Genomic DNA, 26,940 nt, shown 5'->3' with positions numbered 1-26,940 from the left:
CAATTATATATACCGGATCACTAATGGATCCCACTAGCTGCCAAATTAAATAATAAAGTTTCACAGACCAGTTATGTATGCTGTAAAACAATATAATTGATCTACTCAATCCGCTGACACCAATATGTAGAGCGGCCACAATTGGTTAAGGATTAACTAAATTTTTAAAGGCTTATTTACTTTGAAAGTATGCTGCCACCATTAGTTTCTTCAAAAGTTGCTTTTGTAATCTTCAAACTTTGGGGCACACTTGAGTCAGGTTTTGATGAACAATAATCAACAAAAGTTTATTATTTAGAACAGGTACAAATGCAGTCAATATCTTGGCTGTTACAGAAAGTTGTGTCCTAAAAGCATGATGGTTACAAGAATGGTTCTATCTTTGTTACTAAAGAGTTTCTTCTCTCCCTCCAAAACAAAACAAGAATCCCAACAGGACTGTGTCTCTGCCAGAGATTCTTCAGTAGCCCAGATAAATCTAGCCTGATTCTATCCTGCTACTACCCAGCTAATCTCCTATTAGTTGTAAGTTTGCTTTAGCTACCTTCCTAGCAAACTCCTAGCAGACTTAGGCCTTTTCTTCTAACTCTAACACCACTCCACTCCTAAACACCTTTTCTCTTCAACCCCAAACTCCAACTCCTCTTTCTAGCACACAAGTCTCATTCTCTTTTTAAAACGCTCCTTTTTTCCTCTCAGCTTCTCCTAAACCCCGCCCCCTTTCTCTACACCAATCCTGGCCATTCTCTGCTGTCTAATACCTAGGACATGCCCCCCTGCTCTGAACTACACTCAAGATGGCGTCTCCCTTCTCCAAAATGGCTGCTGATGCTTCACCTTGCCCATTCTCTATCTTTCTAGTCTTACAGGCTTTTCCTGGCCCTGCATCCTGGCAGTAAATAAGGTAAGGGTTCTTCACAGTCGTCGCTTCCAGTTCCCCCTCCTCTCCACTGCGCCTCTTTCTCTCTCCTGGGGGCTGGGTCTCTTCTCCTTTCTGCACGCCTGCGGACCGCCTCTCACTCTGTAGACACAATAATCTGCTACTTCAAGGTCAGTTTTTTCTAATAGTGGAGGAAGTCCTGCGGGGCCCTTGTTTAATTCTTTGATTCTTTATTTATTTATTTTCCAATATTTTTCAGTATTTTTGAGCCCATCCTTATTTCTATTTTGCAACTGTTGACATGCCAAAGTTCTAGGGTTCGGCGGGAGTTGCGGCAGTGGCAGTGTTAAGCCGCTCGATATTATTAAGCGTTTCCAAATATTTCCCTTTCCCTTGTTTGTCCTTATTAAGTCTTGCTTCTGATGAATGAGAAGTTGGTCTTTACAGTTTCTACAATTCTCAGCAATTAATCCTTGTGTCGCTATACTCTTAATGTTAGTTAGCATTGATTATCGTTGATTGGCATTGATTGGTCTTTGATTAAAGATGGCTGAGAGTATTTCTTATCTCTTTCCTTTTTCCTCTTTTTCTCTCCCTCTTAACCAAATACTTTATTTTTAAGTCCTCCTCCCATTTAGGGGATCCTTTTCCTCCTCTCCAACACCTTTTCGTTTACTTTTTCTTTTCTCCTGTCTTCTTTTCTTTATAAAATGCGCGTGGCCGGAGATGGTTCAGGAACGTGACCTGAGCGCCTTGCCATGACTCACCGTACCATGGACCCCTTGCCAGACCTATTTGGCGACCCCCTCTTGAGGAGAGTGCCTCCTTTTAGGTTATCGGCGGAGCCCCCGGTTTCACTGTACCCCCCTCTTCAATCCATGGGTAGGAAGGGAGCCATTCCTCTACCCAGTCACTTTGGCAGGGCTGGCACTACAGCGGAGCTCTAAAGTGCCTGTCTCTCCACTATGCTCGCGCACCGGAAGTCACTATCTCCTATGTATTGTCCTATTTATTTCCTCTTCTATATCCTGTCAAAGTCAGCAGCCAACACATACGACAACAAACATACAACCAACTATAACTATCACAATAGCTAACCAGAAAAAGAGGGAAAGAAGAAAAAACAAAATAAAATAAAGAGGCAAGATGGCGACAAAGAATCCTGGCAGGTGAGACCAGAAGACTCTTCAGACCCTTCCCGAAGAAGGCAGACCCAATGAGATGAAACCCTGCTGTTTCTTCACCCCCTCCTCGCCCAACAAGGGGGGGGTAATGATGGATAACTGCAGCCCGGAGCTCTTTGACCCCTTCCCAGGCAACGGAGGGGCCCGCTGGGATGATGATCGACTGGCCCTGGGGGAACAGCAGCAGCGTGGACCCAGCAGGCTCTTCGACCCCCTTCCCAGCTTGGCGAGGGGTCCGATGGACAGTCGCGGCTGGCTAGCTCACCCCTCCCAGACCGGAGGAATGATGGCAGCCTGGCGGCACGAATCGGGGCCAACAGGGCCACAACTAGCAGGCGTTCCTTTGCCCCCCTGGAGTAATGTGGGAAGGAGCAATGGCACAGTTCAAATCTGAAGAGCAGAGTGAGCTCCCACTGTTAGCCCCAGCTTCTTCCAACCTAACAGTTGCAAATGTGAATAGATCAATAGGTATTGCTTCGGCGGGAAGGTAATGGTGCTCCATATCCTTGGAGGCATCTACAGGCAATGCTGGGTCTTTGGCTTAGAAATGGAGATGAGCACACACACACACCCCAGTCAGACATGACTAGATTTAATGCCAAGGGGAAACATTTACCTATACACACACACACGTATGTGCACACTATATATGTGTGTGTGTGTGTGTCATATGCACACTTACTTACTTACTTAGGCTATCCCTCATAGTCCGAGAATGATGGTCCTCCAAGAGTGGTAACCTGGGGGTGGATCCGAAGGTGGCTGTGGAGCCCTATTCTTGATCTGCATCTTCTCCCGCAGTGAGGGCATTGGTTTCCAGGTGGGATGCGGTCCCGGTCAGGGTTAGCTTGATGCGCCTTCCTCTTGGCATGTTTCTCTCTTTTGCCCTCCATCTATGCCTCTTCAAATTCTGCAGCACTGCTGGTCACAGCTGACCTCCAGCTGGAGCGCTCAAGGGCCAGGGCTTCCCAGTTCTCATTATCTATGCCAGATTTTTAAGGTTGGCTTTGAGCCCATCTTTAAATCTCTTTTCCTGCCCACCAACATTCCATTTTCCATTCTTGAGTTTGGAGTAGAGCAACTACTTTGGGAGATGGTGGTCAGGCATCCGGACAACATGGCTGGTCCAGCGGAGTTGATGGCAGGGGACCATCACTTCAATGCTGGTGGTCTTTGTTTCTTACAGTATGCTGACATTTGTCCGTTTGTCTTCCCAAAAGATTTGCAGGATTTTCCGGAGACAGCGCTGATTGAATTGTTCCAGGAGCTGTATGTGGCGTCTGTAGACTGTCCACATCTCGCAGGTATATAGCAGGTTTGGGAGGACAATAACTCTATAAACAAGCACCTTGATATCCCTATGGATGTCCCGGTCCTCAAACACCCTCTGCTTCATTTGGAAAAAAGCACTCGCAGACCTCAGGCAGTGTTGAATTTCGGTGTCAATGTTGACTTTGGTGGAGAGGTGGTTGCCAAGGTCGCGGAAATGGTCAACATTTTCTAATGTTACACCATTAAGTTGTTTTTCTGGCATTGGACACAGAATTCCACTGTCAATTAACACACACTCATATATATACATGGACATACGCATGCACACACACACATATATGCATACTGTGTGTATATATGGGTAAATGTGTATACACACAGGGCCGTAGCCAGAAATGTTTTTTGAGAGGGGTTAAAATTTGGGGGGGGGGGATTGAAAATTTTGCAGGGGGTGTGTGTGTGGTTGAAACCTGCCTCCTAGCTCACACTGAAGCAAAGAGCACAGCAGGGGGCAGAGCAGCCTTCAATAGCCTGCAGCTCCGCCCTTGTCAACCACCTCTACCAAGTCTGGCCTCCTTAATGAGATCATTCAACATCCCCCCCCCCCCAACTTGGTTGCTTCACTACTGTTCTGTTGCGCGCTGGGCCTGTAAATAATTGTCTTTAGAACAGGATGTGCAACCTTTGCCCAGCGGGAAGCCAGGGGGCCTAAAGAGAAGTTCTCAGAGGTTTTCACCACAAACAGTCTTTAGATGGCTTGAGAAGCACAACAAAGTCTTTTATTAATGAATGATCAAACAGAAACTTCTCTTATCTTCAGTAAAGTTAAGCAAATGATTCCAAGCTTTTAGGCAACTGGTGAATTCCTAATCTTGCCCATGAAGGACAGGCAACTGTCTTCAATAACTTCTTCTTTAAAGGAAAATCCCCCTTTTAACTTCTCCCAGGCTGACTGCAATCTAACCCTTACTGATGTGGGCTCCGCTACCAGGTCAAACTGCGTCTCAAACACCGAATGGACCTACCAGCAAGGCAGTAGATGTTCTCCAGCTGGAGTTCTTTGGTCTTTAGGGCTGTTTTCCTGGAAATTCTTTGGAGATTCTTAAGACCTTTCTCCCCTGGAAGGTCTTACGGGTTGAAGCTTTTGTACAGGGGAAGCTTGCACACATCCTATACATAAGCTTACCTTCCTGAGACTAACTAAAAATTGCTCCCTTCTCTTCCCAATTGCCCTGAGCAAGGGGCGGAACCAAAACTTAACAATGATGGACAGGTGACTTGCCCTATGACTGCAACCAAAGAAGCCACCTATCTGCAGAGTCCCTGAAACCTAGGACTGCAAGCAAACATTTAATACAAAGCAAATAAAGTTGGAGCTCCTGGTACAGCTTTACCAGAACAACTACATTGGCTATTGCTGCAAATAATTACAGTGTGAATAAATTGCTAATATTTGCTTGAGATAGTGCTTGCAGTTCTGAAGGGTCTCTTGATTTTTTGCATCTCATAGGCTTAGCATGGGGATTTGGTTAACCAGTTAAAATTCATGAGTAAACCAGGTTTTTTAAAAAAAATCTGAAACATTTCGGGGGGGGGGTTGAACTCCTAACCCCCCCCCTCGCTACGGGACTGTATACGCATATACATTATGACTACACTTAACTCCAAGAATACAGCACAGTTTGTTGTTGTGAGTTTTGCAGGATGTATGGCCATGTTCCAGAAGCCTTCTCTCCTGACGTTTCACCTGCATCTATGGCAGGCATCCTCGCAAGTATGTTGGAAACTAGGAAAATGGGGTTTATATAGCTTTGGAATGTTCAGGGCGGGAGGAAGAAATCTTGTGTGTTTGAGGTAGATGTGAATGTTTCAATTGGCCACCTTGATTGACATTTAATGGTCTGCCAGTTTCAAGGTCTGGCTTCTTACTGTGGGGGGAATCCTTTGTTGGGAGTTGATTAGCTGGCCCTGATTGTTTCTTGTCTGGAATTCCTGAGAGTTGTAAGTCTCTGACTGAGAAGGGGAAATATCTCAAAAAGCTACAGTACTGCTATGGCTCAATGGTATGGAATCCTGGGAGCAGTAGTTTGACAAGGTCTTGAGTCTTCTCTGCCATGTTGTTGTCTCATCAAGCGACAACTCCCAGGATTCCATATGATTGGGCTGTGGGAGTTAAAGTGGTGTCAAACTGCTATAATTCTGTAGTATAGCTACAGCCATATTCCCTCTTTTCCTTCCCATTTTCTCTTTTAAAACCAGGAGAAACAATGTGGGGGGACGGGAACCGGTGAATCCTACTTTGGCCTGGGCCTTCCTACAAGAGGCAAGGCAACAGCAGCTGCCCTCAAATCCCTTACTAAGAATAGAGTTAGTGCCTTTCTATTAAACCCTTTTGTGCTTCGCTTTAAGTCAAATGTGCATCTGGATTTGCTTGGATTTTAATTGCTGCAGCCTTTTAATCTGTTTAAACCTGACATCTAGGATGATGTCTTTATCCTGTTTGACCCAGTTTTATCAGTTGAGCCTGGAATCGGTTTGAAACTGCTTATTGTTTTATCTCTTGAAATCCCACAATGAAGGTTGGCCTGCAAATGCTTTCAAGAAAAGGAAAAGTAGGTTCGAAAAGCCAACATCATGAGGTGCATTAACACCAGGCATGGGCAAACTTGAGCCCTCCAGGCAGGCATGTAGCCGGGGGGGGGGGGGCTTTGGGGGCTTCAAAATTCTCATGGTGGTCTGCGAAAAGGCCTTACTGGTACATTATTTAAACTGTTATGTTTACTCATATCATGATCTGATCACCATGCTCAATATATTTCATATGCATGGGGGTAATGGGGTAATGATACAAAAGGTTTGCTAGGGTAGACCCTCTTTCACTCAGTCAGCCCCCCCCCATCAAACTCAGCCCCCTCTCCCCCCCCCCCCGAATCAAAATCCTGGCTACAGGCCTGCCTCCAGGTGTTTTGGACTCCCACAATTCCTAACAGCCTCAGGCCTGGAGAGCCCGTTTGCTCACTTCCCCTTTCTTTTCCTACCCCTCTTTCCATCCCTCATCTCCTCTTTTCAGCCTTCTTTCTGCCTCTCTCCCTCCTTCCCCCTATTCCTTTCCTCCTGCTCCTTTCTCCTGTCCCCACTCCCCCCTTCTCCTCCTTTCATCCCTCCTTCTCCCCCTTTTCATCTCTCCTTCTCCCCTTCATCATTCTTCCTTCTGCCCTCCTTTCAGCCCTCTCTCCCAATCCTACTTCCTCCCCGTCTCCCTCTTTCTCTCCCCTCCTTTCTCCCTTCTCCCTTTTTTCCAGCCTTCCCTCATTCTCCCTCCTATCATCCCTTTCTTTCCCTCCTTCTCCCCTTCCTTCCTTCCTTCCTTCCTTTCTTCTCTCTCTCCTTCTCCCCTTTTATCTTTTCTTCTCTCCCTTAATCACTCCCGCTCCTTTCTTCTGCCCTCCTTTCAGCCCCCTCTCCTCACTCTTTTTTCTTTTCTCCTCTTTTTCTTTATTTTTTGCCTTTTTCTCCCCCTCCTTCCTGCTCCTTTTCAGCCCTGCTCTCTCCTTCCTTCCTTCCTTCCTTCTTTCCTTCCCTCCTTCCTTACTTCATTTCCTTCAGTCCTTCCCTTCCTTCCCTTGCTTTCTTCCACATCTTTTTCTTCCTTTCCTTCCTTCAATCCTTCCCTTTCTTCCCCTCCTTTTCTTCCCTTCCCCTCCTTCTTTACCTTCCTTAATTCCCTTCCTTCCTTTCTCCCTTTTCCTTCCTTTCCTTTCTTCCTTCTCCTCATTTTCCTTCCTTCCTTTCCCCCTTTTCCTTCCTTCCTTTCCCCCTTCCTTCCTTCCTTTCCTTTCTTCCTTCCCCTCATTTTCCTTCCTTCCTTTCCCCCTTTTCCTTCCTTCCTTTCCCCCTTCCTTCCTTCCTTCCTTCCTTCCATCTCTCCCTTCTTCCCTTCCCCTCCTTTTCCATTCTTCCTTCCCCTCCTTTTCCTTTCTTCTGCTCCTCCCTACCTTCCCTTTCTTCCTTCTTTTCCTTGCCCTACTTTACCTTCCTTCCTTCCCCCCTTTCCTTCTATCCTTCCCCTCCTTTTCCTTCCTTTCTTTCCCCCTTTTTCTTTCCTTCCTTCCTTCCCTCCCTCGCTTCATTCCCCCCTTTTCCATCCACCCTTCTCCTTTTCCTCCTTTCAGTCCTTCCCCTCCTTTTCCTTCTTTCCTTCCTTCCTTCCCTCCCTCCCTTCCCCTCCTTTTCCATCCTTCAGTCCTTCCCCTTCTTTTCCTTCCTTCCCCTCCTCTTTTCCTTCACTTCCTTCCTTCCCCTCCTTTTCGTTCCTTCCTTCCCCTCCTTTCCCTATCTTCCCCTCCTCCTTCCCTTCCCTTCCTCTCTTCCCCACTTTTTCATCCCTTCCTTTCCCTCCCTTCCTTCCCGTCCTTCCCGTCCATCCTTCCCCTCCTTTTCCTTCCTTCCTTCCTTTCCCCCATTTTCCTTCCTTCCCCTCTTTTTCCTTCCTTCCTCTACTGCCTCCCTTCCCTCCCTCTCTTCCCTTCTTTTTCTTCCCTTCCTTCCTTCCTTCCTCTCCTCCCCTCCTTTTCCCCCTCCCTCCCTCTTACTCCTCTCCCCCTCCTTCCTCTCTCTCCTCCTTCTCCTTCCATCCCTCTTTCTCCCTCCCTCCCTGCCATCAATGGAGCTGCCTGACTGACTGACTGGCGGCGGCGGAGGAGGAGGAGGAAGAAAACGAGGCACGCCGATTGTCCTCGGGCGCCCTTGCTTCAAACCGGAGGCGCCCCAAAGAGACCCCCGGACAGACCCGCAGAGACAGGCAGACAGACCCATCCTTTGCGAAACTTTGCCCGCGAGGAGACGCCACCAAAGGAAGAGGAGAAGGGCCTGGGGCGGAGAGAGAGAGAGGGGCGGCCTCGCGGCCTTCTTTCTTCCCCTTCCTTCCCTCTCCTCCTCCTGCTGCTGCTGCTGCTGCTCTCCTTCCTCGGGGCCCTTCTCCGTGGTGCTGAAATGAGGGAGGCCGGGGAGGGCGAGGGCGACGCGGGGGCCTCCTGGGGGGCGGCCGGGGGCCTCTGATCCGGGCCCCCCTCCTCCTGGCCCTTCTCCTCCTGCCCCCTCCCTTCCTCCTCGGGGCGCCCTTCGCCCATGTGGCTGCAGGAGGATGGACCCCCACTTGAGGATGGACCCCCGGCTCCTCTGCCTCCACGCCGCCCTCCTGCTCTACTTCAGTGGGGCCACCCTCTCCCTGGCAGACCCAGGTAAGCAGGGCCCGGACGGGGGCCTCCTGGGAAGTGCTCACCTGGGAAGGGAAGCACCTGGGATGGTATCACTCGGGGAGAAGTCACCTGGGAAGGATTCACCTTGAAAGAGTTAACTTGGGAAGCACTCTCCTGGGAAGGGATCACCAGAAAAGAACTCACCTGGGAACAGATCACCTGGAATTACCTGAGAAGGATTAACTTGAGAAGGGATCACCTGGGAAGGGTTCACTTGAGAAGGGATCATCTGGGAAGTGTTTACTTGGGAAAGGATCACCTGGGAAGGGTTGACTTGAGAAGGGATCACCTGGAAAGGATTAACTTGAGAAGGGATCACCTGGGAAGTGTTTACTTGGGAAGGGATCACCTGGAAAGGACTCACCTGGGAAGGTTTAACTTGGGAAGGACTCACCTGGGAAGGGATCACTTGGGGAGAACCCACCTGGGAAGGACTCATCTGGGAAGGGATCACCTTGGATCACCTGAGAAGGGATCACCTGGGAAGAGTTCACTTGGAAAGGGATAACTTGGGGTCCAAAAGGGGAGATGCCCACCCTCTCCCTGGCAGACCCATGAAATCAGGCACCTGAGGGACCCTTAGCACTGGAAGATAAGGGCTTGAACATCACTCTCCTGTTTGGAAGATTCACTCAAGTATCTGCCAGGTATCACTTGGTCAGGTGATATCTGGGGCATCGGAAGGAAAGCCTTCTTCCCAACTTCCCAGCTGTCTTGGAAGTCCCACTTGTGAAAGGTCTCTGCCTTAAATCCTGGGGGCAACCTCCACCTCCCTCACTCTATTCCCCAACCTACCTGAACAAAGGGTTGGGGGAGGGGATTTGCAGAGGGGAGATGTGGGAAAACAAAAGGGTCAGGTTCACCTGCGGAAATAGTGCGACAGGATTCAGGGAAGGGACATCATGCCAACAAGTGGGGCACTAATAGGCCTTTTGGAAAGAGAGATGGGGAAATGGGGGGCCTGGGTGTTTGAGCAAATGGCTGTAAGAGGCATCCAGGATTTGGGAGAGTGTAGGGGAAATCCCTATATGTGTATGTTGGCAGAAGGGGATCAATTACATTATGGAAGTTGTTATTGTTATTGTTGTTGTTGGCCTGCTTTCCTGTGTTGTTTGATACCCAAAGCTATCCAAGATGCTCATCTCTTATTGTTGTTGTTGTTATCTTCTGCCCCCAAGTCATTTCTGGTTTATGGAAACCCCACCATGAAACAAGCCAGGGGATTTCGTGGTGAGGTTTCCTTTGAGGACGTTGCCTTTGGCCTCTCACCACAAGTTCAGACTAAAATCCAGAGCAACCTCACTGTCGGTTGTGGATTGTAGTGTCTGCCACAGTGGGCTATGAGACTTGATTATCCCTTTTATCCAACTGGGATCGAAGGAAAAGAGGAGCCATTGCCAAAAAATTAATGTTGTGATCATCATAGGACGCCATTGGAAGGCAGGCATCGGCCTCTCTGCTCTTGGAAACTCAGTTCTTTGTGGGTTTCTTGGAAAGAGGCCAGTCATGGGCCCAATGTTTGGAATTTACAAGGGGAGAAAGAGGGCAGGGGATGCCATTGAAAGCTGGTTTTAATTCAGACTAAATTCATATGATTTGTGATGAAAGATAGCCATTCCGATGCCAGTGGAGCAGAGAATCTGATTTCAGTCGGAACTTGGAAAAGGATATTTGCAGAGTGATAGAGAATACCTTTGAAGTCCAGGCTCAAACAAAAAATTATGTTGCCATGCCATTGTTCACCAGCTTCTGGAATCAAGCAATGCCCAAATATTTATCCCTCAAAATTCAGGCTAAAATCCCAAACGGATATGTGCTGACAGACAGGCTTAGCATGGGAACTACCCTGGATATACAATGGACTCACTGGTTGCAATACAATTTCCATCCTAGAGACCACAACTTGTTTTTTCAGGGTATTTATGCCTGAAAACAGGCAAACAGACCCTTCCACTGAGCTGCTGAACTTGCTGATCAAAAGACTGGTGAGTCTAGGGAGCGAGGTGAGCTCCTGCTGCTAGCCCCAGCTTCTGACAACCTAGGAGTTCAAAAACATTCAAATATGAGCAGATCAATAGGTACCACTTCGGCAGGAAGGTAACAGCATTCCATGCAGTCATGCTGGCTACATAACCTTGGAGGTGTCTACAGACAATGCCGGCTCTTTGGCTTAGAAATGGAGAAGAGCCCCTCAGAGTTGGACACAGATTACCTCTTAATGTCGAGAGGTAATCTTTACCTTTACTATGCCTATTTAGTGAACACACTGAATTGCAACCAGCATCAGAGCCAGGAAGGGATGCGCAAGAGATGACTGCACAAGAGATAGACATCTCTAATAGATATCTCTTTACCTGTTTCTTGGCAGGGAGATGGACTGGATGGCCCATGAGATCTCTTCCAACTCTATGATTCTTTTTTTTAATATAAACTTTATTGTCATTTTCAATACATATTAAAAAGGTCAGAATGAGGGGAAGGGATGGGCGGGATTGGGGAAGGGTGGGTATTGTGGGTGAGGGGTGTACATACAGAAACGGGGGAGCGCGGGGAAGTTGAGAGGATAGGGGAGGTTGGAGAAGGGGGACAACGACAAAGGCACAGTACAATACAATACAAATAAAAGGGGGGGTTGGAGTTTAAAAAGAACTTCCCGGGAAACAAACAGTTAAGTAGTTCGCAAATTACAATTTACAAAACATTCCTATAGTCTCTATATATAGTCGAGCCGTCGCTTATAATTTCTTAGAGCTTACTTTTCTTTTTCTAGATATTCTATAAAGTTACTCCAGTCCGTGCCTTTTTCTTTGTTTCCATTGTCAGATAGTCTCTGGGTCAGTAGATCCATATTCATCACATCGTATAATTTTAGTGACCACTGTTCTATTGTAGGGATCTCTCTAGACTTCCAGAAACTGGCCAGTTGGATTCTGGCCGCTGTCGAGAGATGAAAAAGGATCTTACTGTCATTGCTGTCAAAGTCTGTGATACCCAACAAAAAGCATTCGGGCTTCATGGGGATTTTCTTTTTTAGTATTTTCTCGGCTTCTTTGTGAATGGCCCGCCAAAAAAAAATTATCTTTGGGCAATCCCACCACATGTGAATAAAGGTTCCGGTGGCTTTCTTACATTTCCAACATTTATTTTCCAATTTACCCTTGCTGTATTTGGCTATTTGCGCCGGGGTCAGGTACCATCTATAAAAGATCTTGTACCAGTTCTCCTTATAGTCATTGGAATGTGTGTACTTTATTTTTTTTTAACCAGATTCCTTCCCATTCCTTATAATTAATGGGGCGCCCAAGGTCTTTCGCCCATTTCACCATATTTTCTTTAATTCGCTCTTTCTCAGTCTCCCACTTAAGTAGCTGCTGGTATATTTTCTTTATATGTTTACCTTCTGATTGTATTATTCTTTCCCAAAAGGATTCCCCTGTTCCAAAGCTGGTCTTTTTATCTAAGTTGAAATTTTCCTTTATCTGGTGGTATTGAAACCACGAGAGGGTGGGGTCCTGAATTCTCAACTCCTCCTGTGACTTAAGTAGTGGTTCATGAGTGTTTCCCCTGACAATCTCTTTGTAGGTTAGCCATTTTTCTCTGCTGGCCCCCCTAACTTGGCTGGCTTCGTTTGGGGAGAACCAGAGTGGGGTTTTTGTGTGGAAATTGTTAATATATCGCTCCCAGATCTGAATAAGAGGGGCCCTTACAAAGTGGTTTTTAAAGTTTCTTTCTTTCTTTGCCTTGCCCCTCCATAAGTAATTGTGCCAGCCTTGCATCAATACGTGTCCCTCTAGGGCTAGGAGTTTTTCCTCTTTTAGACTTATCCACTCCTTGGCCCAACAAAGGGCTGAGGCATCAGGTAGAGACGCAAATTAGGAAGTGCAAGTCCCCCCCGCTTCTTATTGTCACAGAGGTTGACAAAGCTGATCCTATGCCTTCCTCCTTTCCAAATGAATTTTTTGATGTCTCTATGCCATATGTCGAATGTTTTTCTAGTCTTTATAATTGGGAGGGTCTGAAAAAGGTAGAGAATGTCGGGGAGGATGTTCATTTGTATTGCGGCTATTCTTCCCAACAAAGATAGTTTTAGAGATTCCCATCTTTTCAATTTTTCTCTAATTTGTGGCCATTTTTTTCGTAGTTGTTCTTAAATAGCAGGGAATTTTTGGCTGTTAAAATGACTCCTAGATATTTCACTTTTTTTACTACTCTGATCTCGGTTCTTTTTTGTAGTTCTGCGACCTTTTTAGCGCTAATGTTCTTTGTTAGCATTTGTGTTTTTTCTTTATTCACTTTGAAACCAGCCACCGAGCCATATGTCTCCAATTCCTGCCACCATTTATCAATTGTATTAAGGGGGTCTTCTACCACACATACTATGTCATCCGCAAATGCCCGAATCTTGATCTTATGTTTCCCTAGTGTAAGTCCTTTTAAGTTGTCGTTTTTCCTTATTCTATTCAATAATAGTTCCAGGGTCAGGATAAAGATGAGGGGGGACAGCGGACAGCCCTGCTGGGTACCCTTCTCAATTGTAAAGTTGGAGGATGTTTGGCCGTTAATTGTTATGTTGGCCGACTGCTGGGAATATATGGAGTCTATTGCCTTATTAAAGTTGTAGCCTGCATCCATCTCCTTTAGTGTCTCTTTAATAAGGAACCAATTAACATTGTCGAATGCTTTTTCAGCGTCGACAAACAATAGCGCCACTTCTTTGTTTATTTTCCTATCATAGTACTCTATTGTGTCTAATATGATACGTATGTTATCCCTTATCTGTCTTCTAGGTAGAAAGCCCTTCTGATCTTCTTCTATTCTTTCCAAGAGTACTTCCTTCATTCTCTCTCCCAGAATACTAGTGAAGATTTTATAGTCATTATTGAGGAGGGAAATTGGTCTATAGTTTTTTGTTTTGGTATTATCTGTGCCCTCTTTATGTATAAGGGTTATGTTGGCTGCTTTCCAGGTCTCTGGGATTATTCCTTCCTCTAGTGTCTTGTTCATAATTTTCATGAGGGGATTTGTCAGTTGATCCACAAAGGTTTTATAATACTGTGTTGTAAGACCATCAGGGCCAGGGGCCTTGTGAAGGGGTAATCTCTTTATAGTTCTTTGTATTTCATCCACAGAAATTTTTTTGTTGAGTCTTTCTCTCTGCGCCTCTGTTATCTTTGTTATGTCCTGTTCCCCTAGAAACCTCATCACATCTTCTTTAGGGATCTTATCCTCCATGTATAATTTCCTGTAGAATTTTACAAATTGATCCAGTATTTCCGTTGTTTTGTTACAAATTTTACCTTCTTCTTCTATCTGCACTATTCTACGGGATTGCCTCTTTATAGCCAATTTTCTTGCTAACCATCTACTTACTTTGTTAGCGTTTTCGAAATAGTCCTGTTTTGCATACCTGAGTTTCTTTTCCATCTCCTCGAGATCTAAGGTAATTAGTTGTTTCTTTAGTACTTCTACCTGATATAATGCTTTCTTGTTCGATCGGTGTAATTTTGCTTGTGTTTCTTGGTGTTCTAGTTCTCTCTTGAGTTTCTCGTATGTTACTTTTTGTTTTTTCTTTTCTCTGGCGGCATGCTCTATAAAGTGGCCTCTCATGAAGGCCTTTGAGGCATCCCATATAATTTTGATGGCCGTATCTTTCTCCTTATTCATTGTGAAGAATTCTTTTAGAAGTTCATTATATCTATTTTGGTTATTTTCTCCTTTTATTAGGTGTTCTTTCAATTTCCAATTAAAAAATGGTCTTTTGTTAATATCTTCTCGGATTGTTACTAGAATTGGGGCATGGTCAGATGTTATTATTGGAAGTATTTTAGTTTTTTCTATTTTGTTTGCCATTGATTTCAAACACCAAACCATGTCGATACGCGACCAGGTTTGGTGACGATTGGAGTAGAAGGTGAAATCAATCTCCCCCTTGTGTTGTGACCATATATCCACCACGTCTAATTCTGATAGTATTTGCGTGCATGATCTGGGTAGGGCCCCTGTTGTTCACTTAGTCCTTTTTTTATTCATGGTTGATTTATCTACTTGGGTATCGAAGACCCCATTAAAGTCGCCCAGAATCACTAGATCATCATATTCCTGTTATGTAGTGTCTTAATTTCTGTGTAAATTCCACCTTCCCCCCCATTTGGTGCATATATATTACAAACAAGAGTCTTACTTCCATTTATGTTAATCAGAACTCCCAACATCCTTCCCTCCCCATCCTTGAAGGCAAGCTTTGACGTTAAGTTCTCTTTTACATAGGTAGCTACCCCCCCTTTTTTCCCTTACTACAAGAATAATACAGTTTCCCCAATCTATTCTGTTCCAGGTATATTACATTCTTCTTTGAGATATGAGTATCTTGTATACATGCTATCTCGCACTTCTCCTTATTTAGGGAGTGCCAGATTCTCCTTCTCTTATTCGGAACATTCAGTCCGTTAACATTTTGAATTATGATTTTTATTCTTTGATCCATTTAAAATTATATTTTATTACCTTGTATTCCTTTGTTGGGATTGATCCTCCTGGTCCGTCGTTGTTTGGTTGGGTCCGCGGGGATTTCTTTCTTGCTCTCTTTCTCTTCTTCATAATCCAGCCTGCCTCTGTCGGGGATTCCTCCACGCTGCCTTCTTCTTCATCATCTTTCCCTTCCGTACCAGGGGTGGATTTCTTGTCCCTTGGGAGAGGTGTTTGTTGTTCTTTGTTGTCTTCTTCCTGTAATTTTCCTAGGAATTTTTTCGCTTCTACCTCGGAGGTTACCCAGTATTTTATGTCTCTCCATGTGATCATTACTCCCTCTTTTTTCCCATCTAAAATGGATGTTCCTTTTTTTCAGTTCTTCGGTTAAGAAGTGGTATTTTCTTCTTTTTTCTAGGGTTGTTATAGGGATTTCTTTCAGGATCACGACCTTATTTCCTTTATGGAGTATCGGGAATTTTGCATTTTCTTTTAATATCTCATCCCGTTCACTTTTCTTCGTGAAGTGCACGAGGATGTCTCGAGGTACATTATGTTTTCTGGCGTAGATAGAGTTGACTCTTATTACTCTATCAATGGTCTTTCCTGTTGAGTCTGGATTTGTCTTTAATAATCTTGCACTAGGTCAATAATCATTCCTTTTGTATCTTCATTTTCTTCTTCACTTAAGTTACGGAATCTTAGTTGAGATTCTCTTTCTCTCAGTTCCTGGGCTTCTTGTTGATTTTTTAAGGTGTTGATTGTTCCCTCCATTATTTTCATCTTTTTTTCCATCTCTGATTGCTGTACTTTGAAGTTTTCATTTTCATTTTTCAGAGATTTGTTTTCTTGCTTCAAATTTACTATATCTTCTCTTACGTTCGTTATCTCTCTGTTTAAGGTGAGATGTAAATCTTCCTTTATATCTTTCTTCACTTCCTTTAATTCTCTTTTTAGCTCCTCCTTCAAGGCTGTGTTCTGCTTGTCATTTTTGTCCTGCATGTTTTGTACCACAGTATGAAGTCTTGTCAATTCTTTCATGATGTCACTGAGATTTGGTTCCTCTGGGGGGGGGGGGTCTCCTTTTTCCCTCCCCCCTTTTTGTCTTTATCTTTCTCCTTGTCCATCTTTTCTGTTCTTTTTTGTGAGGACATGGCTAGTTCCTTTTAGTTTTGTGTCCCTTTTGCACTTCTTACTGATTTTAGTTCCTCCTTCTCTGCTCGCCTTTTTTCTGAGGTCTTTCTGCACTCTTCTGGATGCCTCCGAGATTTTACTTTCGCTCTCTTCCCTCTCTCGTCTCTTTGCGGGGTTTCTGAGGTCTTGCGAGATTTTTCCCAGCTTCGCGGGATTCCCTTCTCTCGGGAGGGTTCCTCGCGAGGCTTTCAGCTATTCGCGAGTTTTCCTCCGCTTCTTCGGGGGCTCCTCTCACCTCTCTCCTCTGGTGGTGCGAATCGTCTCCACTCCTTTCCCTCCAGTCGTCCTCTCTTTCCCTCCGGTCGGTGAGGAATCTCTCCGCTGCTGTTTGCTGTGTTTTTCTTCCTATTAGGTTTCTTGATCTTCTGGGCGTGGAGGCGTGGAAGTTTACGGGCGGGTAGTATGGAGGGGGGTCGGCGGGTTGCTCTGGTGCTCTGTTCTGGACGGACAGACTCCTTTTGTCTCTTCATGGGGTTTGGGGGTTTACGGATATAGTACTGCGATGTTGCCGCCTGGGCCAGCTGCGAGCCTGCTGAGGCTAGGTTTCTGGCCCTGGTTCTCTCCGGGCCTTTCCTCCCCTGCCCCTTCTTCTCTTGGTGTCTTTTTGTCTTTTTATTTTCCTCACCCTTCTCCTCCTCCTCCTCTTCTCGCTTGCTCTTTCTCTTTCTCTTCGTTGTTGTCCGTTCTTACCCTTGCTCCTTGTTGCTGGCTTCCTTCTTTCACAGCTTTTCATGGCTCAGCTGTTAATCTGTTGTTCGACTGTTCGACTGTTTAATTTGCTTCTTTGTCCGTTTACTCGTTACTTACTCATCTCCCTTCAGAGGTCGCTTCATCTGGGTTTTTCACTCTTGTTTCTTTCTCTCTCGGGCCTTTATTTCTGTTCTATCTTCTCTTTATTCACTTCGATCCATTTGGTTGTGCATTTACCGAAATTGCGACCTCGACTTTTCTTCACCCCCTTTACTCTTTACTCTTTCTCACTGTTTGTTCCCTTTTACTTTTGTTTTTCGCACTTTCTTCTCTTCTTCCTATATTGTCACGGAATAATGGTGGCTGGCGTCCTCGCCTGAAGTGTTCAGGTACCTTAGTTGAGTCTCGACCTGGACGAATTCGGGGGGTCTCCCAAGGAGACGTTTCGATCCAGGGTCTTGCTGCCCGTTATTTCCACGGGTTGGGGGGGGCAAACACCCCCAGAGACCTTCAAACTAAGGGCGGTCACCGACGAGCGTCAGTAAACCGCTCCGTCCGCCATCTTGCCACCACTGGAAGTTTCTCAACTCTATGATTCTATGATTCTAGGGCAAAGGCCTTGGGCAGGTAGGATGACATAGTACTGGTTTATGCTACAAATCCCAAGATCAAAGTAGTATAGGCGAGCTCTTCAAAGGACCTAAAATACCAGGATCATTTCCAACAATAGCAACCCAGGAATTTTTTTAAAAAGAAATTTGATTAAATTTTATATAGAATACAGCAAAAGAATGAGAACAATGAAGATATAGAAAAACAAAAAAGAGAGAGAAGAGATAGAGATAAAACACATTCTACAAAAATACACCCTCAAAAAAGAGAGGGTGGGGGAAGAAAAAAAGGAAGGGAAAAAAAGAAGGGAAAAAATTGGCTTCCATTCTATCTTCTTAGCTAATATTTTCTTATTACTCAAAAATATTATCCTTAATAAAAGAAAAAAAATAGTAAAATTGTCTCTCATGTTTTTTTTATTTACTCAGATTGTCCAGATAGTCCTGAAGATCGTCCCAATTCGTTCTTCTCATTATCTTGCCTGTGTTTTTCTTCAACAAAAAAGTCAGTTCATCCATATCCTTTATTTCTCTAATTTTCTCCACCCATTCCTGTATGGGTGGAATGGATTCTTGCTTCCATTGTCTAGCAAAAACGATTCTAGCAGCGGTCGTAACATAAGTAAAAAGTTTATCTTCTTGTTCCGTCAATTGCAAATCTAAATCTGTAAATCCTAACAGATAATGCTCCGGTTTTCTTGTAAAAGTTCTTTTTAAGATCTTTTGTGTTTCTTCATGGATTTTCATCCAAAACCTTTTTGCTTCTTTACACGTCCACCACATATGGTAAAAGGAGCTAACTTGTTCTGTACATTTCCAACACTTGTCAGAAGCTGTTTTATACATTTTAGCTAATTGTTTAGGTGTAGTATACCATCTGTGGAACATTTTTATCCAATTCTCTTTTAAATCAGATGCATATGTATATTTTAGTTTTTTGTTCCACATTTGCTCCCACTCTTTCATTTGGATAGGTCTTCTTCAATTTTGAGCCCATTTTATCATACAGTTTTTAACCTGTTCTTTTTCAGTCAGCCAGGTAAGTAATCTATATATATATAAAATTGGAAAGGGTGTTCAACAGGGCAGCAAAACGAAAACTCACCAAATTTGCCGTGTACATACTTCAACCCACAAGGTATGCACAATGGGAATCAAAATTCCAAACAACATTTCAACAAACTCACAATTACAAAAACCAACTGAGCATGCGCAGTGCCCAGGGGAGGAAGTACACACGCAATGCACTCTGGGAACTGCAGTTCTAGAACGTGGCCTACTCGCTGATGCTGAAGCCCCGGCCTGGGAGTTGGAACTCAGCTGGCTGTGCTTGCTGGGGGCCAGGATGCTGCACGACCTGCAGAGGCTGCCCGGGAGGCCCCCGCTGCATGCCTTCCTGGCCCGGCTGGGAAAGGCCACGGCCCGGCTCTGCCGAGGACAGCCCATCGGCCACCTCAACGCCCGGCCCAGGCAGCTCCTGCACACCACCATCTGGCTCCGCCATTGGTGAGGAAGGGGAAGGAGGGAAGGAAGCGCTAGAGGGAAGGAAGGACGGACGGAAATGAGAGGAAGGGTTGTAAATAGCAAGGAAGGGAGGAAGGAAGGAAAGAAGGAAAGAAAGAAGAAAAGTGGGAAGGGGAAGGGAAGGTGTAGGAAGGAAGGAAGGAAGGAAGGAGAATTTGAGAAGGTATATGAAACAAGAAAGGAAGAAAAGAAAGAAGAAAGGGAGAGAAGGAGGTTGGGAAAGAAGGGAGAAAGGAAGGAAGGAAGGAAGGAAGAAGAAAGGAGAGAAGGGAAGGTGTATGAAGGAAGTAAGGAAGGAGAAGTTGAGAAGGTATATGAAAGAAGAAAGGAAGGAAAGAAAGAAGAAAGGGAGAGAAGCAGGATGGGAAAGAACGGAGAAAGGAAGGAAGGAAGAAAGGAAAGAAAGATAGAAAAAAGAAGAAAGGGAAGGGGAAGGGAAGGTGTCAAAAGGAAGGAAGGAAGGAAGGAAGGGGAATTTGGGAAGCGGAAGAGAAGAAAAAAAGCAAAGGAAGAAGAGAAGTTAGGGAAGAAAAGAAAAAAGAAAAGGAAGTCTGGAAGTCAAGAGAAGGAAGGAAGGAAAGAGATAGAGAGGGAAGAAAGGAGAGAAAGAGGAAGGAAAATAAAAAGGGAGGAGGAAGGAAAGAGGAAAGAAAATAAAAAGGGAGGAGGAAGGAAAGAGGAAGAGAAAAAAGGTGGAGAGAAGGAAAGAAAAAAGGGAAGGGAGGAAAGATGGAGCAAAGGAAGAAGAGAAAGAAGGAGAGAAAGAGGGAGGGAAGGAAAGAAATAAAGAGAAGGAAGGATGGGAGCAAAAAGCTAAGGAAGGAAGTAAACAGAAGGAAGAAAGGAAAGAAGAAAAGGAAATTAAGGAAGGAGTGAAAGAAGGAGAGAAAGAGGGAGAGAAGGTTGGCCACAGCAACGCATGACCGGTAAAGCTAGTATATTATAAATATTTGATATTACTTTCTTTTCTAATTTTAAGATCTTATCCCACAATGCTTCCTCCCAACTAAAGCCTAACTTTTTGTCCTGATTATAATAGTCTTTAATTTGCATATAGTGCAGCCAAGTGATATTGGATAAATTTTGCTTCAGTTCCTCATTTGTTTTAATGTTGTTTGTACCCTTATTTAACAAATCTCTATAGGCCCGTCGCAAACTCTGTTCCTGCGGGAGAAAACCTTGCTAGCATGTCCCTGACGTCACGAGACTCCGCCTCTCGCCCCGCCCCTTTCTCCACCCCTTTCTCTTTGCCAGCGTGGTTTTTCCTTTGCTAGGGCAGCATTGCCCGCATTTTCTCTCAGTTGGCAGAATTCAACTGAGAGAAAATGCAGGCAATGCTGCCCTAGCAAAGGAAAAACCACGCTGGCAAAGAGAAAGGGGCGGAGAAAGGGGCGGGGAGAGAGGCGCAGGCTCATGACGTCAGGGACTTGCTAGCAAGGTTTTCTCCCGCAGGAATCTAGTTTGCGACGGCTCATAGGTTGGCCATTTTCTCCAACTTAAAAGTCTTCGCTGGTATGCTTCCATAGGAGAGACCCATAAAGGTGTTTTTCAATAAAGATGCCTATTATATTTTTGCTATACTCTCAATAAGGATGCTCTCACAAAGTGATTACCAAAATTCTTTTCCTTTCCCCCCCTTTCGTACCATACATAAGCATGCCACCCTACTCTTAAGTCATTCCCTTCTATATTTAAAAAATCTTCTTTGATCATTAGTATCCAGTCTTTTATCCATATCATTGCACATGCATCGTGGTATGCTTTAAAGTCTGGTGAGCCCAGACCCCCTCTTTTTTTTTGTCAATCAAATTGTTATATTTTATTCTTGGTCTTCCTCTGGCCCATATAAATTTTAATATATCTTTTTTTTCACTTTGTAAAAAGTGCTTGGCTTCTAATTATCAGGAGGTTTTGAAAAAGAAACATCAGCTTCGGTAATATATTCATCTTAACCAATGATATACGATCTAAAATGATAACTTCAGAGGTGTCCACTTTTGTAAATCCTTTTGTATTTTTTTCCAGGCTTCTTCATAGTTATTCTTCAATAATTGTCCATTTTTAGTCGTTATCCATACTTCTAGGTATTTGAGTTTCTTAACTATTTCCAGACCTGTTTGCTCCCTAATCATATCTTGTTTCTTCTTCTCTACATTTTTCATTAGTAATTTTGTTTTTGACATATTAATTTTGAATCCTGCAACTGACCCAAATTCTTTTATCTTCTGCATCCATCTTAGTATATTTTTACTTGGGTCTTTCATTATCCCAAGAACATCATCCACAAAAGCTCTTATTTTACATTCGTATTTACCAACTCTTGATCCTTGAATCGTTTGGTCCTCTCGTATTGCTTTCATCAATGGTTCCAGTGACATTATAAATATCAATGGTGACAAGGGACATCCTTGTCTGGTTCCTTTAAATATATCAAACTCCATTAATTCTTGGTTTAGCCTTTTGTAAATCATATATCGCTTTTATTGCATTGATAAATTTTTCTCCCATGTTCAATTCTTGTATTAATGTTTTTTAAAAATTCCCAATTTAAATTATCAAATGCTTTCTCTGCATCCAGGGATAGTATTGCAAATTCTTTCTGATGATTCAGTTCATAATATTCTATTAAATCCAATACTAGCCTTATATTATCCGTCATAAACCTATTTGGTAAAATTCCCGTTTGTTCTTCTTCAATCCAGTTTCTCAGATTTTTTTTTTTACTCTTTCCGCCAGGATATTCGCCAAAATCTTATAATCAGTATTAAGGAGTGAAATTGGTCTGTAATTCTGAATCTCAATTTCGAATGTTCCTTCTTTATGAATAAAAACTATTTCTGCCTTTGTCCAAGTCTCTGGAATTTTCTGCTTTGTCATCACTTTGTTTAGTATCTTTTTTAGTAAAGGTATCAACTCTTGTTTAAATATTTTGTAAAATCCAGCTGGTTATCCATCTGGACCCGGAGCTTTGTCTGAGTCCATTTTTTGAATCTCTTTTTCAATTTCTTCCTCCGATATATCTTTATTCAGTTGCTCCCTCGTTTCATCATCCACTTTCTGAAACTTAAATTTATTTATATAGGTTGTTATTTCTTCTTTGCTTATACAGTCTTTGGAATACAATTGTTTGTAATATTTCCTAAATTCACTTATTATGTCTTTATCCATTGAGAAAAGTTTATTTCCAACTTCAATCTTCATAATTTGTCTTGATTGTTGTTTTTTCCGCACTTGTCTAGCTAACCATTTCCCAGGTTTATTCGCGTTTTCAAATGTTTGTTGTTACAGAAATTCCAATTCCAAATGATTTTTGTCTTGTCTTAATACCTTCAATTTCTTTTATAATTGTGTCTTCTTTGGGTCCTTCTTTAACTCCATCTCCACATTTACTATTTTTGTTGTCAAGTCCTTAATTTCTTTGTTCCTTTCCCCATTTCTATTAGAACTATGTTGAATCAGATGTCCTCTCAGGACCGCTTTCATCACGTCCCATGTTATTTGTGCATTTGTTATCGTTGTATCGTTAATTTCCAAATAATCTTGAATTATTCTTTCGTATTTATGTCTCTTTCCGTTTTTATCAAGTTCTCATTTAGTCTCCAGCTTCTAACTACGTCTCTTTGAAAAATAATTAACTCCATTGGGCAATGGTCAATAAATCTCTAAGAAGGATGAGAATGTCCTGTACTTTTGTCATTAATTTTTTTGTAGCCCATATCATATCTATTCTTGACCAAGACTGATGCCTATAAGAATAAAAAGTATAATCTTTCTTTTCTTCATTTCTTATTCTCCAAATATCATCCAGATCAAGATCTCTTTTTAAATCCAAAAACTTTTGGCGGAGCATACTTGTTTCTACTCCTCCCTTTTTCTTTATTTTTGTTGTATCCAATTGTGGTTGCAAAACTCCATTAAAGTCACCAACATATAATAATTCATTATATTCTACCTGTTCCAGATTGTTAATCAAATATTCAACAAAGGATGACAGGTCCGTTTGGTGCATATATATTACATATCAATATTTTTGTAAATCCAATATGGATTTTTACTGTGAGGCATCTACCTTCTTGTTCTTTAAATACTAATTCTGATCCAATATTCTCTTTTATATATGTTACTACTCCTCTTCTCTTCTTTTTGTATGAAGAGTAATACATTTTACCTAATTTTTTCTCGACGGGGGTGGGATATATGCTTGTGACATATGTGTGTTTCCTGGAGAGCTATTATGTCATAATTTTCCAGTTTAAGCTTATTAAAGAATTCTTTTCTTTTCTGGGATGAGTTCAAGCCATTAATGTTGTTTGAGAAACATTTTATTTGTCATAGAATCATAGAATCAAAGAGTTGGAAGAGACCTCATGGGCCATCCAGTCCAACCCCCTGCCAAGAAGCAGGAATATTGCATTCAAATCACCCCTGACAGATGGCCATCCAGCCTCTGTTTAAAAGCTTCCAAAGAAGGAGCCTCCACCACACTCCGGGGCAGAGAGTTCCACTGCTAAACGGCTCTCACAGTCAGGAAGTTCTTCCTCATGTTCAGATGGAATCTCCTCTAGTCTCCTAGTCTCCAGGGAAGCAGAAAACAAGCTTGCTCCCTCCTCTCTGTGGCTGCCTCTCACATATTTATACATGACTATCATATTCCCTCCCAGCCTTCTCTTCTTCAGGCTAAACATGTCCAGCTCCTTTAGCCGCTCCTCATAGGGCTTGTTCTCCAGACCTTTTATCATTTTAGTCGCTCTCCTCTGGACACATTCCAGCTTGTCAATATCTCTCTTAAATTGTGGTGCCCAGAATTGGACACAATATTCCAGATGTGGTCTAACCAAAGCAGAATAGAGGGGTAGCATGACTTCCCTAGATCTAGACACTATGCTCCTATTGATGCAGGCCAAAAACCCATTGGCATTTTTTGCCGCCACATCACATTGGTGGCTCATGTTTAACTTGTTGTCCACGAGGACTCCAAGATCTTTTTCACACGTACTGCTCTCGAGCCAGGCATCCCCCATTCGTTTTTCCTGCCAAAGTGGAGTATCTTGCATTTGTCACTGTTGAACTTCATTTTGTTAGTTTTGGCCCATCTCTCTAATCTGTCAAGATCATTTTGAATCCTGCTCCTGTCCTCTGGAGTATTGGCTATCCTTCCCAATTTGGTGTCGTCTGCAAACTTGATGATCCTGCCTTCTAGCTCTTCATCTAAGTCATTAATAAAGATGTTGAACAGGACCGGGCCCAGGACGGAACCCTGCGGCATTCCGCTCGTCACTTCTTTCCAGGATGAAGAGGAAGCATTGGTGAGCATCCGCTGGGTTCGTCCATTTAACCAATTACAGATCCACCTCACCGTAGTTTTGCCTAGCCCACATTGGACTAGTTTCCTTGCCAGAAGGTCATGGGGGACCTTGTCGAAGGCCTTACTAAAATCCAGGTACGCTACATCCACGGCATTCCCCGCATCTACCCAGCTTGTAACTCTATCAAAAAAAGAGATCAGATTAGTCTGGCATGACTTGTTTTTGATAAATCCATGTTGACTATTAGCGATGACCGCATTAGTTTCTAAGTGTTTGCAGACAACTTCCTTAACAATCTTTTCCAGAATCTTGCCTGGTATCGACGTGAGGCTGACCAGACGGTAGTTTCCGGTTCCGGTTAAGATGGCGGCATGCTAACAGCAACTTTTCCACTCGGACAGGCGAGCACTTTCAATCCGAGCTAGAGCGGAGTCATCCTCCCCCATCTTAACCTCTCTCCACTGGCACCTTGATCAGTAACACCTCAGGACCCCGTAGGGGGCCTTGGGGGGTTGACTGGTGAGAAGACCAGAGAGAAAAAAAGGAAAAAGGAGGAGGAAGGAGGTAGAGCGAAGGCCTCTTCATTACCACCATCTGGCCTATAACCGCTCCCTCCTCAACTTCTCGTGGACCTTCGGATTGTAAAGCTCACCTAACTTACCAACTGCTCCCAGCTACTCCCAGCTACTCAGCTGCAGCTGCGACCCAAAAAAGGCGACCAGAACTACCAGAACGACCATGGCGATTGGTGAGCTATTGACTCTGTAAACAATCCCTGCCCGAGTGCAAACCGAGCCATCCAAAAGCAGCCCGCAGGGTTGCCGGAGCGGACTGCGGATTGTGAGGATTAATATTTGCCACATAGACCTACCGGCTTGCGGACGGCTGGACTGCTGGGGCCTGCAGGCCGGGGGTGTTGTTGTCCGCTTGCCTCTGGCCGTTCCATCTCCTGCTGGCGAGTCCCTTTGGCGGTTGGCGGGGGAGCTCTCCCACGCTGGGGTCGCGGTCTTCCCGTGCCTATCGGGGGGCTGTCTCCACACCTCAGCGTCCTGCTCTCGGCGGGGACTTGGGGGCGGCTTGGCCGGATCCCCTTGTCCGCGGCGCTGTGACTCCTCCGCGTCCCTGGGTGGCGCTGTCTCTGTGTTCCATCTTGGTTGGACACCTCGGCGCGCCCTGGATGACGACATCTCTGCGCCGTTAAGTGACACCGCCGTATCTCCATCTCGCGGAAACTCCAGGAGCGGCCTGGCCGGGCTCCCCCTATCGGAGTCAGAGTGAACCTAACCAATAGAGCAGACCATCTGGAGTGCAGCAGTTCCCCCGTGACCTCCACTCCGGCAGCGATTCATTACTAAAGGATACCACCACCTTGAGGCTGTGAGTCCATCGCTTGGTTGGCTGGAATCATTTTTGGACATAGCTGCTGTTACAGAGTTACCATCAGCCACCTTCTTTGAGACATCATCTTTCATTGTTATCCTTCATCTATCGCCTCCATTCCGGAAGAAACGTTACTAATTCAACATCATATTATCAACTAGCATCAGATTCTAGTAGCCATTGGGGCCCTTATCTACCATTCCTTGTAAAGTTCTATCGTCTTATAGATTCTCATAAGATCTCTACCCTTTGACTCTGCCCTATGTTTGATGTATTGGGGGGAGGGGGGTTAAATGGCAATCAGATTTAACTACAACTGAGGATTGACTATACAAATACATCTTGTTGCACTGTTGCCACATTATTATTATGACCATCTTGGCCAACGCTGCTAATTCTCCGTCTGCCAGCACTTTAAGCCACTAGGTATAATCTGCACTTTAGACTTTTGATACTTTAATACTAGGTGCACTTTAAACTCTTGCACTTTAATGCCATTAAGCCTCCATTACAGCACTTTAACTGTTAACAACATGTTAGGTTAAAGCACTTTATTGCATCTTGCACTTTAACACCTGCTAATACTTGAAGCTAGTGACTTGTACCAACACTGCTCCAGTGCTGCTCACCCATGTCGGCTCTCATCCCTTGGTATCTGTTAACAGCATTGTTGGTAAACTGGGAAGGGAATAGAGGGTGGAGTGGGGGGCTAGATCCTAGAAATAGCATTGCAAGGTTAGGAAAGGGCTGGAAGGAGGTTGTATGGCACAAAGAGGAGTCATTAGAACAAATAATTTGGAAAGAACTATGGGATGAAGCCACAAATTTGAAGTGCAATATGGACGAAGAGAGGTATTCCATTGGCCAAGGGGTCCCCATAGAAACCATAACGGGGAGGGGGAGATGCGGGAAAGGGAGACCGCCAATTCGGCCTAGAAATAATGGAAAATTTAAAATAACTCAAATTCGTCCTAGGGATAGAAAAAGAAATTTAAGAACTTGTAATTGGTCTCCTGATGTGGCAAGTGGGTGTACCAAGGATGGCGGTCCCTCTGGGTTGAAAGTGGTGCTGTTGAACGCCAGATCTGTCAACGGAAAAACATCTTTCATCCAAGATATAATTCTGGAGGAGCGGGCAGATCTGGCGTGCATTACGGAGACCTGGTTGGACGAAGC

General features: G+C 44.2%; 1 protein-coding gene across 2 annotated transcripts in view; it reads left to right on the top strand.

The window, feature by feature from the left end:
- The first annotated feature begins 7,689 nt into the window (after positions 1-7,689).
- LOC132780408 (fibronectin type III domain-containing protein 5) overlaps positions 7,690-26,940 on the top strand; it is a 103,385-nt gene continuing 84,134 nt past the window's right edge. Inside the window, exon 1 of one of the 2 annotated variants that reach the window (XM_060784112.2) lies at positions 7,690-8,576. In XM_060784112.2, the coding sequence (XP_060640095.2) occupies positions 8,480-8,576 (97 nt within the window). In that variant the 5' untranslated portion in view covers positions 7,690-8,479. Of the gene's footprint in view, positions 8,577-18,713; positions 19,061-26,940 lie in introns of those variants that run through there. The other variant, XM_067461959.1, reaches the window with a different exon arrangement.

The sequence above is a fragment of the Anolis sagrei genome, chromosome Y (genome assembly GCF_037176765.1).
Source record: "Anolis sagrei isolate rAnoSag1 chromosome Y, rAnoSag1.mat, whole genome shotgun sequence".
Classification (NCBI taxonomy): domain Eukaryota; kingdom Metazoa; phylum Chordata; class Lepidosauria; order Squamata; family Dactyloidae; genus Anolis; species Anolis sagrei.
Note: the sequence above shows the minus strand (reverse complement) of the source record. Positions and strands in the feature narration are given on the sequence as shown.